Genomic DNA, 15529 nt, shown 5'->3' with positions numbered 1-15529 from the left:
TCTGTCATAATTTACTCACCCTCATGTATTCTCAGTAAAAATTCTGTTTATATTCACTGACACCTAGCGGCGCAAATGTAGCATTGCACAAAAAAAAAGTTTTAAGTTACCAATGTCATTGTAAAAATGTGCTATTCGCAGTCAACCATGAATAGTTTATTCCACGATTGAAAGCGTTCAATTACAAGGGATTACTGAGATAAAGCTGGTCACATGATCTCAAAATGGCGGCGCTCACGAATGTGTGCCCAGCAATCTATGAAAAATAAAACAGCTTTTTCTCTAAGATTTATAAGATTAGAGTCATCTCTAATGTGAGTGCACATCATTTTAAACATATTTACACATCGCAGTTAACAATAAATAAATAAATAAACCTGTGTACCTTTAAATTATAATCTTTCTAATAGGCCCAAAACAATTATCCTACTGGTTATGAGTCTTGGAGAGCAGTAATATGACATGAAACATATGAGATTAAGACAAAAGACAAAATTTGTTTGTCAAAACATTATAGTAGCCAGGGTTTAATTTCAGTCTCTCACAGTTAAAGACAATAGATGAAAAACATTATTGACATTGAGCACCATATAAGTATCTATGTTCCTCTTACACAAATTTAAGAGAACTTCATGCAAAAATTTCTTATCATAAGAGGAAAATTGGGTTCCGTTGTAAATAACAGAAAATACATATTTGATCAGTGTTTCTAAGAAACTAAGCATGGTGTGTGTGATGTAGAGCCACAGCAGTTAAATGACAGTTCAAGTTTCTAAAAAAAAAATCTAATTCAGAGTGTCACCTAATATACTCTTTAAATTGTATGTTTTTATTGTTTATTTAGCAATAGCTAATAAAAATAAATAAAATTAAAAAAAAACAATCCTGTGGTGCTCAGTTGTACCTCTAGACAACAACCAGAAATGCATTGTTCAGTTGAGACTAAAGTGATTGAGAAATTATGGGATTATTTCCATTCTTGGTAAACACAAACTCACTGTAACATTACATTTTAGGATGTAATTCATAGTCTTTAGGACATTTTAAATACTTTATTTTTCATTGTTTAATGTTGTTAGATGTTAGATTACGTGCAGATATGGGCAATGTCACAATAAATGAGGATCATCTGGGTTTAGCTGGGTTTGCCAGCTAACAAACATGTTTTGAATGCATAAACAGTGTTTTCATTTTTAAATTTTTGGCGGCATATGACCGATTTATGTAGATCCCATAGAGAGATTATGGGATGATTAATCTGTGACTGTTGAATTGCACATTATAACTTTACAGCTTTAATTCATTCAGTTTTCTGCAATCACCCAAGTGCTATTTACACAAAAGTGCAGTGCAAACTCATGCTAATAAAACACAATACACTGAACTTATTGACTATGGCAGGAAAAATACTTTTCTAGAAAAGATAAAAAAGCAGCATTTGGTATTCTTTATGTACAAAGGAACAACAATAATTAATAAACATACTTAAAACAATAAAGATATTGCTATGCTTTTGCACATTATGTACAGTACTCTGTTGCATGTCAGTGATAAGTAGTGTACAATTTTTAGGCTCAAGTATTATTTCAGAGAAATGCAGCAAATATGTACATAATAAGCATGGGTCACAGCATCAGAGGTGGTACTGTCCAAATAAAATGCCAGCTAGATACATAATTTTACCTAAGAAAAGTCTATTATAATATTTATTTATATTGTACAACCACCATCATTGGTTTATCTATTTTTGTGTTTTGCATGATCTAATGATGACAGTTAAAGGGATAGTTAACCCAAAACAGAAAATTCTGTTATTATTTACTCCTCTTTATGTTGTTCCAAACCCATATGGCTTTTGTTCTTCCATGGAAAACAAAAGGAGATATAAGTAAGAATTTTAGGGACTTCAGTTACCATTCACGTTCATTGTACGGGAAAGATCAGCATCAACATTTAAAACTGCTCCGCTTGTGTTCCGCAGAAGAAAGCAAAGTCATACGGGTTTGGAACAACATGTGAAAACATGATGACAGAAATTTCATTTTTGCATGAACTATCCTTTTAAGAGGGTTAACATTCAGATTTTGTGCTGGACAAATGTCTCAAGTTTGATGATTATCCGAGCAGTACATTCCATTACTCTCATTGCTACTTCAGAAGTGTACCTGTCGTTGGGAATCTGAGGGAAGGGCAAAAGGTCAGGGTAGCGAGTTCTCAGGCTGTCCACACCATAACCATCCAGGATGTGTACATCCTTGGCCAGCCCTGTTAGCTGGGTGTTGTACTCCTCTACCTTCTGTGCAAGTGCTGTGGGCTTCACATCTTTGTCTGATTTCCCCCTGACTGCATAATCTGCAGCAATTAATGCAAGCTTTGTTGCCAGGTAACATTTAAAACATACCCATTCATTGGCGTTTTTGTGAAGGTCATTTCTTGCAGCAGAAAAGTTGGCTCTTGCTTGTCTTAGCCACCGACGAGCCTCCACAGGGTTCCCAACAGACTTGAAAGATGGTGGTACGAAAAAACGATTTGAGTGAGAAGTGCCTGCATAGCAAGTAAACTGCTCTCGGAATTGCTGCTTTTCGGACTTATGGCTTGTTGCTTCTTGGTTCCATGATGTGTAGAATCGCTGAAATGAGAATTTCTCTGACTGGAATCGAGTGGAAGATGAAGAGAAAGGTCTCCTTGATCCTCTATCATTGGTCTGCTCTGCCTGGGTTTGCTTCTCAATCCTGCTGATCTCCTTTTGCAAGTGTTTGAAGACTTCTGTGGCAATATCAAGATTCTCAGCATTTTTATCAGGGTGCCACTTCAAGTACAACCGCCGGATAATCTTCTTGCGTTCAGTTTCAGGAAGTTTCCAGGCTTGTTCTATAACTGAGGTAACCTCTTTTAGAATTTCGGGTAATGCATTGAGTTTTATCTTTTTTGGGGATGACTCAGTTGGAGGAGCCCTTTGATTTTCCTTTCCAGGAAATATGGGAGGTACCATTCTGGCACGAGGGGACTGACCCTCTGAGGGGCTTGTTGGAGTTGGTGTGCCATCTCGAATATGGGTGCTATCATCCTGTCTTGAAAACTTGTACAAATCAAGAGAGCTTACAATTTTGTACTCGCTATAACCAATGTCAATCTGAAAGCATTTGCCAAGGACACTTGGACTGTCCTCCTCCTCTCGTTCTACTTCTTGAACGATGATGGCGTATGTATAGGTTGGTTGATAAGTGCCTAAAATATCACCTCCTTCTGAATCTACCAGGTAACCCACATACTCGCCAGGGTAAAACACATTCATGGGATCCATGAGCAGTAAATGATGTATCTCTGCAGGTATAGGAGTACCAGGAAGTGGAAGCTCCAGCTTTGAGGGCTCCGTTGTGTCATACTTGACACCAAGATTGTCAAGTTTCTCGGTTATTCTGTAGATGTCATTACAACCCAACATAGCAATCAGATAGGAGGTGTCAGAAATCAGGTTGTCTGTAGCTGACTTGAGGGTCATTGCCAAAGCAAGAAGGAAATTGATGTCTTTGCTGTCAGAATGCTGAATGTAGAGGTGAATAACTGCTGTTCCATACCTTTTAAGAAAGGCGAGGGTCTCACTACGGCTGTAGGGAATTGGGGTGCAGCCTTTTACTCGCAATGTTGTTTGTAGTTTCTCAAAGCAAGACACCTTTAAGCCCTCACACAGAGCTTTGCATAACCGTATTGCTTTTTCCTCATTCACCATGTATGCATTCTCGTTCTCATGTTTCATGATCCGAATTAATCCAGTGATAAACTGCTCTGATGACAGGAGCAGTTGGAGTCGTCCCTGAAGTGAGCAGAGTGCACCGAATTGGCACATTTTTGGAGACTCTTCATCTAGTTGTTCCTCCAAGATACTACTCAGAAGCCTGGGCCTCAGTTTCTGTGGGAGCAACATGATCAGCTTTGTGTGGAAGGCGTGGTCTTTGCCTAGGTAACACTGGCTCATGTCGACAAGCATCTGAACACCAACATTACCCTGAATTCGGCTCTTGTAGTGTGGTGCATCATCGAAGACTAAAGTGTTTGATTTGGCCAATCGTCCATCATGACTTGGAAGGTAAAATGTCAAATCTCTGATGTTCTCAAGGTCTTTACGGATCTGTACTGGATCGTTCTGGAGACTTTTGAATAGCCCGGAGACAGTTCTTTTCACTGTTCTCATTTCATTAGGGTCAAGCTGCTTGCCTTCTGAATTTCTGTATATTCGACACAAAACTTCAACGTACTGTTTAGTTGAGACAACATCTTCAGTTCCCAACAGTTTGAACAGTTGGTGAAATGTACCAAGCTCAAGGGGAAGTTTGTACAAGTAGGGTTTTAAGTCAGACTCATTGTCCAAATTAATGACAACTTCCTCTGGTTTAAGGAGTTTCCAACCCTCCTCAACCATAACAAAGGCCACTCCTCGTAACTGAAAGCGAAATTCATGATAATCCGCATTAAGAAATTCATAAATGCTCCTTAAGACCTTGTTTCGTGTTTTTACTGTGTCGTCATCCAAGTTAGTGATGCTGCATATGTTTTTACAATTGCTGATGACCTTTTCCAGTGGTGGGTCCACATTGACATTTAACATGCTCAAAATGAGATCAAGCTGCTCTTGGCTGGTAAGTGTATTTCCTTCTTGGTCCTTTATGCTTGCTGGAGTGGCCCTCTCTGGTAGAATAGGACAAGATGTCCACAACAACTGCATGATATCAGTTTGTTTGAATTTTGGATTTACTTGAGACCCATTGAAGCGAATTAGAGGGAGAGTGCCATTCATTTCTTGGTACTGAGCATGGAGGCGAACAAGTTCTGCTGGTGCATGCTCAGGACACAGGAATGGAATCATAGAGAGTTCTTTGAGGAATGCTCCATCAAACAGATCTGTTCTTTCATTGAAAATGTGATTTAGGAGAACATCAACAATGGTCTGAACTTTTTCCTTGGACCAGTTCTCTGTATGAGCTTTGATGCTGATCTCTTTTGCAAACTGTAAAACTTGCTGTTGAGACACAGCATATTTCAGACCAATGTTGCGTAGGAATGTTATCCATGAGGCTAAATAGGATGTCCCAGTTTTTGGCTTCGATACCTGCTCAATTTTTCGGAAGAAATCATTAGGGATGAAGGCCTTTTGTGGAAGCATTACCTCAAACACTTTCACTGTTTGATCAAAGAAGGCTTTGGCAGGTTTCAGCCTATTGGTGGAGTCATAAATGAAGGACAGACCTTCCAGTTTCTCATAGAGCTGATCCTTGATACTGCTTGGCTCCTCCATTGCCAGTAATCTCTCCTTCAGATAGATAACATGTTGGGTTTTGGCATCATGTGATAAATTGTCAAATTTTGGAAAGAGATGATTCAGGTACACTTCAAGATCATCAATTGGGGTGCACCCAAGAAAGCTGTAGAGCTCTTTGAGCTGTGGATTGTCAGCAAGAAAGGCTGAGGATTGTGCATTGTGTGCCCACTTTTCAATGTCGGTAGAGGGAATACTTTTTGTTAGAACATAGCATGCACCAAAGTTTGCAATGGAGATGTATCGGCCACTGACTGCTTTGTAACATGGCAACAGCTTCAAACATTGCACATCATCCTGGGTCAGGTTTGTCAAGTTGCAGTTAAAGTACAACAATAGTGCTTCAAAGTCTTTGTCTGTCAAGCTTCCTGTTTTGAAAGCTGAAATCTGAATCATGTACTCAAGTGCTCTTAGTATGCTTGAGGGATTGTCAATATTTGCTGTGTGCTGAGCCAATAGAGACAAGAAAGGACTCTCTTTGACACATATTTTGTTTACAGCCAATTGAAAGCATCCTCCCTTAATCAGAGTATGAAATACTTTGTCATTTTGTCCATTCGGGAAGATGGCTGCAAAGATTAGGCTTAGGGGTAGCAAAACATCATGCTCTGGCACAACTAATTTGTTTCCTGACACCATGAATTTGATTCCTGGAAGTAATGCCCAATCTTTCAAGATGTCCAGAACCGTCTCAAATTTTGGCCTGATCTCTGCTTGGTCATCTTTGGTTGCAAGTTGCTCAATAATGAAGTGCCACGCACTCTTAAGCCAAGATTCAGTAGGAAAGTTCTCCTTCCATTTCACTGAGGTCCTTGTTCTGCACTCTCTGGGAAGTACAGATCCCAGCAAATCTCCAAAACTGCTTATGTCAAAAATCTTAGCCACACTTGCTTTTAGAAGGATGCTGCTGTACCTTATGTATAGTGTGTGCATGAAAAGCTCTTTTCTTGATGAGATAAGCTCATGATGATTGGTCAGAAACTTTGGATATCTGGAGTCAAACACTTGCAGAATGTTGTCCATTGTCATCAGCAATGGCAGTCCCTCTATGTTTATGTCATTTTCCTCCACATCTTTAAAGCAGTAGTCTACAAGCAGTTTCAGACAATGGAAGAGCTTGAAATTGGACTGCTGCAGCCGACATGGTAGTTTTCCAACTTGGCAAGATGTGTCTGGGGATGAGAATGTCAGAAGGAAACTACGGACATCCTCAGGTGTCACATAGTTGACTGGAATCCCAGCATCTTCCAGGCAGAAGTACAGACTGGCTGTCTCATCACAGCTGTAGATTAAGTTGAAGCCAACATCCAGGAGGATAGCCTTCATCCTGAAGACATTTTCTGCCACAGATTTTCGCGTGGTTATGTTGTACTCTGTGTTTTTAAGATGCTGCAGCTCATCCTGCAATAAGTTGTCAAAGAAAGCCCTACCTTTGGTTGAGGTGGATGTGTTCACCCAGGAGATGTATATTGCAGAATGCATATCTGTGTTATCAATGTGGGGCGCTCGAAGAACAGGGAGTAGTCTTTTCTGGTCCAAATGAATGCAATGGTAGATTGCCTTTACCAAACAATACCAGTCTGGTTGAATGTCAACTCTATTAACAGGAAAGAAAGACAAGAATTTTCTCAAAATATCCTTGACAACGTGGATAGGAGTTCCTTGAAATATCGTCATGGTGGGGTCAGGGCCTGGGAATAGTCGACGTTTCAGTTGAATTAGCAGTTCTACACATGCAGGGGCAATTAGTGCTTTCATTAGGTTATTGTTCCAGTCACTCCTCACACCAACTCCATTGTCGTCCCTCCACAGATTTCTTCTGGCAGAGTCTAAAGCAAAATGGCCATTCACATGGAAACACAGGCCAGTCTCCAGAGAAAGAGGAAGAAAACAGAAGGCCCTGTGAGGTTTTTTGTAGTTGTGGCTGGTACATGCTGCAACACCACCACGTGGAAAGAGAGTAATGTCCTCATTTTTGTGAGCTGAAATGACACTCTTAGATACCTTCTCCATGTCAGAGAATCCAGATCTGTTGCAAATCATCCAGGTTGTAGAATTACCATCTGTGTCCTCTATGTCCATTGAGTATGTAATCTGCTGGACAGGAATTTGGGGCAGCTGTTTTTTCTTGTAAACACTGTCCAGAACTGAGGCGTGAAATTGCTTACGTTTTAGGCGATCCCCATCTGTGATATTTGCTGTCACAGAGTAAAGAGTTTTTAAATCCCCAGTTCCATTCTCAATTTCACATATTGAAATTTTCTCCATGTGATTCAAAAACATGAGAAGTTCTGCACCATCTGTTCGTATTTTATCAAGGAAGTTTTGAACCATTCTGTCTGATGCAGGTGCTGAGTTGATCTCTGAGATTTTTGCCATTTCCATAGTTCGTATGGGAAATCTGAACATTGTGCTGCGTTCCAGCTTAAAGTGATTCCCTAGGTATAAGTTTAGTACATCAGAAAATTGGGATCTGAAGTCGGAATCCAAATCTCTGAACATTCTTCCTGGACTGACAGATGTTGCTCCAGGTGCATAACGGGCATGTGGATCAAAGATGCAGAGAATGTCATTATTAGAGATAAAAGACGGACAGTCAGTTATGTGATACACTGAGTTAAATCCAATGCCATATTGCCCAGTTTTTCCAGGGTTTGCCTCCTTGGTGCCCCTTCCAAGATTCTGGATCCCTCTAATATCATCCTCTGTAAATGGTTGATTGTTGTATACACAGAGTGATGGGCCTTGCATGGGCACCCATTTGTCATCAAAGATTCTGTCAGTTTGATGGTACCTGGGATCAAACACAAAGTATATTTCTGTGGCTTTTGCATCATCTGCATTCTGCAGTAGCTCTTTCAGCATCTCCTTTTCTGATGGATAAGCGTTGAGGATACTTTTGATTCTGCTGGTGAGCTTCTCCTTTTGCCCAAATTCACTTCCCAGGGTAGTGAAGCAAATGTTGGAGGCGTATCTTTCCAAGGCTTTGTGTCGTTTCGGAACTGCCCCCAATTTTACTGCCACCTCTCTTGGAATATCACTATGGCAATATTTAACGGTTGTGTCTCTGACTTTAATCCAAGGACAGTCATTATAGCATAGTGATTTTGATGGTTGTAGTGTGAAATTGCTGTCAGGAAGAAGTATCTCATCATAATTGCTTTGGCAGAATTCCTGATTTTTGTCTCGGATCAAGCTCCATATTCCCTCACTAATTATTCTACGAGACAGTTGAAAGTTCTCCTCAGTAAGAGGCTTGCTCCCACATTCATCCTTTATCAGCTGTAAAACTGTTGAGAATGTTTCAACAGTGAAGCTAGGCTGAACTCCCACATTTTCAAAGAGTTCCCGACAACTATTTCTGTATTTATTGGGAAGTTGGTAGAGATATGGAGCAGCATCAAAGTTTAAATGAAATGCCACTTTTGATGGTTCAACATATGTGTTCTCCACTAGAATTGAGCTAAATGTTTTTAGCTCCTCCATAATTTCCTCTTTCACAGAATTGGACTGCAGCAACTCTTCATGGAGATATTTGTAGCAAGCATTGGTTATGTTCTCCTGATACAGTGTAACGCCATCAAATGATTTTGAGAGCTCCTTCAGCTGATTGATGACCAGTGCAACAGATGGCTTTTTAATCAATCCAAGAAAATCTTTCACAGCCAGTGAGATAGGACCACATCCTTTAAAGGAGGGGGAATTCTCATTCAGGATGGGCTTCATTAAACATACAGTGTCCTGATGGTCTGTTGTAAAAAGCTCTTTTGCAGAGAACATGGCATTTTGGGGGAAGCTGTTTCCGTGCCATGGAAGTGAAAATCCAGCAGGCTTGGTCAAAAATGGAAGAAACTTGATATCTTCTAATTTGGCAAGATATTGATTTGCTGCTGGATCTCTAATTTTGAGCTTTTCATCAATGAGACTGAGGATTATACTGCTCCTGTGGCATGCAACTGTGTGATCGTTTTCATTTAGAGCCAATACAGACTCAGCACGTTCAATCAAGTCTTCCCAAGATATATCATCCTTGACCATACCCAGTTGCACTAACTTCACCAAGCATACTGGATTTGCATAGTCTCTCAAACTTCCTTCAGGGAATCGTCCATCTTCACTGTTGTACAGTTTAGCAACTCTGCCCTCTGGATGTATGAGTCGAGATGGCAAAACAAGCTTCTGTAATGGTCCTGAACATGGAATGCATGGAGTTTCCCTCAGTATGCATGCAAACTCTTCTAGTTTTTCATTGAGGACATAATACATTAGAGGGTCACGCAGTTCCTTATCAATGTCTTGGATATGGGGGAAGAACACATCTGAGAAGAACTGTGTCTCAGTGAGGGTGTTCTCCATCAATTTTCCTTTACAGCCAGCATCATCAAAGCCTTCCTTGACCCAGTCTGGCAGCTCAACAGCACAGAGATCCTGGGAACCACACTTTTTGAGGTATTTCAAGAATATCTGGAAGGCAGCAGATCCAATGTCTGGTCTGCAAAGCAACGAGTCATCCAAAAACCGAACATCATTGATTGAAACCCAAGTTTTCCCATCGGAAAACACTTTTGCAATATCATCATCACCTTTGGCTATTTCTTGATAAACTCCTTGGCAAATCAAATTGAAGTCATCGTGGACAACTCCAGGGTCCGGCCAAGACGCATAATAGCTGTAGTCTAATAATTCGCCACTTTCTGCCATAAATCTCAGCATGTTAAGTGCAGCCAAGTATGCTTGCACAATCACATGTCTCATAAAAATGGAGTTCCATTGACCTTTTGTGTCTGTCTTCCAGATCTCTTTGCGATTTGAAGTAACTGCAAAGCAGCCATTTATGTGTACAGGCAAACCAGTTTTGATCCTAAGGGGTAAGTAGCAGAACACTTCTCCAACTGGTGTTGCATTTGTTTTTACAGTCCATTTTCTATTTTCTTCTTCAGAGAGCAGCACAGCTACGCCTCCACATGGTACCAGACCAAGACGTTTCCCACTATCACTCAAAGAGAACTTCAGAGCTTCTGTCACATCCATGCATGAGCAGATAAGCCAGTTTGTATTTTCCACTCCCTTCTGTTGCATCTCATCAGTGAGTCTCTTAGTTTGTGTGCCTTTAGCTGCCATCTCAAAGTATGAGGATGGGTCCTCCTCAGAACCTCTGAACAGTGGGGACTGAAGATCAACAATGCGTCTGAAGACATTGTGGAACTCCTCCACAACAATTCTGATGATGCAGCCAGACTTTGGAAACTCGGCTGGCACTCTGTTGGTGGCTGCCACTTTTTTCATGACTTTGGCAGCAGATTTCAGAATACTTAGGGGTCCATACGCTGCTTTGGAAGACCACACACTCTTGTTTATTGTGACCACATCCTGTGCAGCAGCAGGGTTTGGCTCCTCACATTTCAAATACTTCAAGACCATTGTTCCAACATGCTGTGTGAACAAAATGAGCCGATGGCCACAGATGCTGAATTCATCTACAAGAGAGTAGATGTCAGTGGTATTGTAGTAAATACTGCTGATTTCACTCACAGATGCTTCCTGCTCAGTTCTGAAGGGAAGTCTGAAGAGGGTCCCATCATACTTGTAAGGGGACTCTAGTGACAGAGGAAGCTGACAGTTAAACACATTGATGAAAGGTCTGAACTGATTAGGAAACTTCCTTAGCCGCTTCTGCTGTTTGCTCCAGTTGATTTTGATGCCTGGATTTGACTTGTCTCTGATGTGTTTGCCGATGTGATTGATGTTGGGATCAAACATGATCATGAACTCTCTACTCATGATAATAGGTATATCAGTCACATGATAAACAGAGTTGAAGCCCAGCCCAAATTTGCCCACTTTGTCAGCTTCGCACCTTTTCATAGACCCACCTAGCCTGGTTATATTGAGGAAGTCTGTATCAGAGAAAACAGAATTGTTGAAGGACCACAAAGCAGGGCCATGGCAAACAATCATGCCAGGGTCCAGCAGATTCTCTCGAATTTCAAGATTCTTCCGCATATCAATCAGGAAACTACACTCAGTGGCATTTGCGTCATCAGCATTTTGCAAAAGCTCTTTGAAGATATCCGCAACTGATGGATACTCCTCTAGAATGTTTTTTATTCTTACAGTTAGAGGTTCTCTTTGGCCTGACTGCTCAAACCCGAGGTTCTCTGGGTTTATCAATCTCGTGCTCAAACATGGGACTCTCAACCATTCAGCAGTCTTCATTGGAATATCATCATGCACAAGGATGATGGGCTCTGAGACATCATCTAGTAAGTCATTCAAATCCTCTACTTTGATATCACAGTAGGTGCATTCATGAATTGGTTTCATGACCAGTTTGCTTGGATCTTTGTGGCAAAGAATGGGTACATGCATGTCAGCATCTACTGATATTTGACTGCAGTATAGCCACCGTAAAATGTTTATCAAAAGTAGGACATTGCGTTTGCTCTCCTCTTTTGTCATCTCCTTCTCACACCTTTGCCTGATCGTTTTGATGACTTCAAACACATGGCTGGGAAAAACTTCTTCAATAGAGCCACAGAACTTAAAAAGCTTGTGGAATTTTGCGATGGTCTTTGGTAACGAGTACAAGTAAGGCTGAAGATCCAAGTCTGGTATGGGCTTCAAAACTGTGCGTCCAGGGAAAGCAAATGTTTTCCCCGTCCAAACCCACTCGAAGGGCAGAGACTTCATTGCCTCTCTTGCATCCTCCAAATGAGCTTGCATGAATTCATAAATCTCGAACAACATCTGCTGAAACTGATACCAGTCCTCGGTGGTGAACGCTTGAGATCTGTGCCAGTCATTTACTGCTTTCAAATGCTGGAGCACTTGATTAACTTGAGGCTCTAAGGATAACTTCAAGGCTTTTTTCATGCCAGCAGAGGTACGCTCCACCAGGGCAACAGAAGAACCAACAAGCACAGCATGAGATATATCACACATTTCAGAAAGAGAAGAAATATTGCAGGAATCACCTCTCCAAACAAGAGACTTGGGGTAATTCAGAGGTCTGTCTTTGCAAACAGGTACCCATTTAAAATTTAGCAGGGTTGCCTGAACCTCTGAGGATTTCACCAACTTTGTCTGTTTGTTCAGTATAGTTAGGAGGGTTTTCGCCTTCATTACAATGGAATCCCATTCTGGTCTGCTACTCCCTTGCAACTCCTCAATTTTTCTGGCAACCTGAAGTACATCCTTTTCACTGAGCTGCACCTCATTTTTCAGCCCCAGTTGTCTCAGAGAATGAAGGATATCTGGAGATGAAGTATAGTCATTTGGGGGAAACCTTGTCTTCTCTTCCATAAAGAAAAGGTTCTGCAAAATCTCCAACTCAGGATCAAAAAATTCTGTTGGTGAATGGAGTTTTTCTGAAGAGGTATGGATAAACTTCAAAGGAGAAAGCCAACTAATTACTGCCTTGTTTTCATTCTTTAGAAAAGACAAATGGTTGAGGACCCAGAACATTATTTTCTTGACTTCCTCTTTGTTGTAGAATCCTCTCTCAATGTCTTGAATGATCACCTTTAGACATTCAGTGCTTTTCAGCTGCTCAATGTTCAACAGCTTTATAAGACGGATAGTTGCCTCATCACTGCTTTCAATGACATTTATGGACAATTTCACATCTAGTGGATGCTTGGCAGTATGATGTAATACTCTGGCTCCTTTCAAAGTGGTAAATGGAGAAGGGTCAGTCTTTGATTTTTGCCCAACTTTGTCAAAGATAGGAAGCTCCTGGATGATGCGTTTCTCCTTTTCTGTGACATCATTAAGACCAGCTAAAAAGCCTCTGAGGGCAACCTTCTGTTTGACAGAGAGAGATGAAACCTGGTTTGCTAATCTCTGAGATGAACACCTGTCCATAATTTGCAGTAGGTTGCTTGGGGATGATTGATAAATATAATTTTTCAGGAGCGGATGTTGCAAACAGGGATCAAGTTGCTTTAAAATAACACAACCAAGCTTCTTCACAACTTCAAGTAGGTCTTCAGAGGGAGGGCCCTCTTCCTCGTTCACAAGAATGATGGGAGATGGAGTTTTGAGATGCAGCAGTTCTAGAGAATCCAAGGTGTCAGTCAGTGGCACATTTGGAATCAAAGGCATATCTTCAAATACACTAAGGTCATCTGCAAAGTTAATGTAGAGATGCTTCCAAACCAATCTAAGCCAAGATATTGAGGGGTGCTTCTTCTCTTGATCACCAGGATTCCACTGTACAGCAAAATCTCTAGTGGGCCAGGCTGTAGTAAGGACTTCTTTAATTAGACGTGCTGATCTCTCTGGGGTTAGCACTTGAACCTGAGTGCAAGGCCTCCCTGAAAGCACAAACACACAAACACAAAACATGATACAAGTACTTGGTTTTTTTTTGTGGAAAAAAATAAATAAGAGAATGTACAGTACAGTGGGGTTCAGTCAAAGATCACTAGTGAAAATGCTTCCATTACGCATTCTAATTTAACAAAAGTTACAAATTATATTAACAGCATAACAATCTGAATGAAAAGATAAATTCAAAAATTTATATGAATTTCATAACTGATATATCCCCCTTTTGCTTTAAAGACAGCAAGCACTCAAGCTGGCATGGACTCAACTGTGTGCATAACAATGTTATCCCAGTGTGATTTAAGAAAGTTGTAAAGAGCATCTTTAATTAAATGAAATCCAACCTTTGTACAAAGCTGTTAATATGTTTACTGTCACAAAATTGTTTACAACTGATTAGTGACCTAAAAATAGTGCATAATTAAAAAATTGTTTTCTTCATTTTACGTCATAATGTTATAATATTTAACTTACCAAGAAACAAATCTGGATTATTAATGTGGTCTCAGACTTTTGGACCACATTGTATTCTACAAGGTAAAAAATCAATTTCAAACTACACTGCAAATACTAAAACACAATCACAGGTGACAATCACAGATTAGGTACAAATATTTTTGATATTCAAAGCATTTACAATCAATGCACAAAAACAGAGAGTTGTTAATAAGGCTCACATGCAACAAATACCTCAAATATTACAATTCTATTTAGAAAATAAAATTCTTCCACTATCTCTATCCACTCCCTACATTTCACTTTCCATTTCCATTCTCAGGTGGCATAAAATGAATATACAATTGGGGGGGGGGGATACACTGCTGATTGCATGCAAGTGGGTAGTTGATGCATAATAATTTTTTTTATTAACATTACAATTTCTATTTTATATGAATGAATAAGGTAAAGTATGTATTAGTTCCTGTAAATGGTGGCTTAAGTTTTTCAAAATCTTTACTAAAATTTTTGCCTTCCTTAGTTCAGTTTAAATGGTCCTGCTGTGTGACAAATTAATTTACAAAGGTACAAATATTGCATGTAGTTTTTCAATTAATATGCAGTTATAAAGCTGCATGCTTACTAATTATAACAGAATTAGTTTGTCACATCTATGTCTATGGCTGTTAATTTTCAGGTGGAAACTTTAAAAAAAAAAAAAAGTATTACCATTTGTAATTAACTGGCTGCTCACTTATCATGAAATGATGCTGTGCATATTAAGGTTATATTCTTTACAATTCACAAAAATAAAGGCATATCTAAAATGGAAGCGTTCCAACTTACCAAAGTTTGAAGTTAGTGGAGTCTCTCAAACATTAAAGTGCTTATCATTCAAGCATTTCAGACTATTTAAATAATTAATATTTATTCTTTAGATATTGGGTTACTGGGTCATTCACATAAAGAGATGTTAGTGATTAAACAGTGTAATCCAGGAAAGCTATGGCAACTCCATGGTGTACTTACCTGAACAACCCCAAAGATATTGTTGAACTGAAATTAAAATCCAAAAACCAGGATAAAGGTGAAAAACAGAGTTAAAATAAATAAACAGAAAATGATAAAGCAAATAATGACATATTCCAGGTATATAGAGGTATATAATCAGTATTGCATATTTTGGCAATACTGCATTGTAGTTTTCTTTATTACTGTGTATTTGTTATGTATATGACTTCAATGAGGCAGGTACTTAATTTATGACAAACGTTTAAATTTAGTACTACATTAAAGTTGATCTCATATAAATAAACCTAATATGTAATTCTGAATCAAACAGAGAGTAACACCTTTAATTTTACAGTATGTAATATGCTATATTTTACACAGCAACCATAATGATATAATCAGAATTATTTAAACAACTTGAACAATAATGGCTGGACT

General features: G+C 39.6%; 1 protein-coding gene across 4 annotated transcripts in view; it reads right to left on the bottom strand.

Moving 5' to 3' along the window:
* Nucleotides 1–495: 495 nt before the first annotated feature.
* The window catches only part of LOC127421879 (sacsin-like), a 40214-nt gene continuing 25180 nt past the window's right edge, over nt 496–15529 (bottom strand). For 2 of the 4 annotated variants that reach the window (XM_051665068.1, XM_051665071.1), the window contains 2 exons: nt 15110–15136; nt 496–13629 (listed from right to left, as the gene is read on the bottom strand). In XM_051665068.1, coding sequence (XP_051521028.1) covers nt 2078–13629; nt 15110–15136 — 11579 coding nt within the window. In that variant the 3' untranslated portion in view covers nt 496–2077. Of the gene's footprint in view, nt 13630–14116; nt 15378–15529 lie in introns of those variants that run through there. The other 2 variants (XM_051665072.1, XM_051665070.1) reach the window with 2 other exon arrangements.

Source organism: Myxocyprinus asiaticus, chromosome 31 (assembly GCF_019703515.2).
Source record: "Myxocyprinus asiaticus isolate MX2 ecotype Aquarium Trade chromosome 31, UBuf_Myxa_2, whole genome shotgun sequence".
Taxonomy (NCBI): domain Eukaryota; kingdom Metazoa; phylum Chordata; class Actinopteri; order Cypriniformes; family Catostomidae; genus Myxocyprinus; species Myxocyprinus asiaticus.
This window is presented reverse-complemented; position numbering and strand designations above follow the sequence as displayed.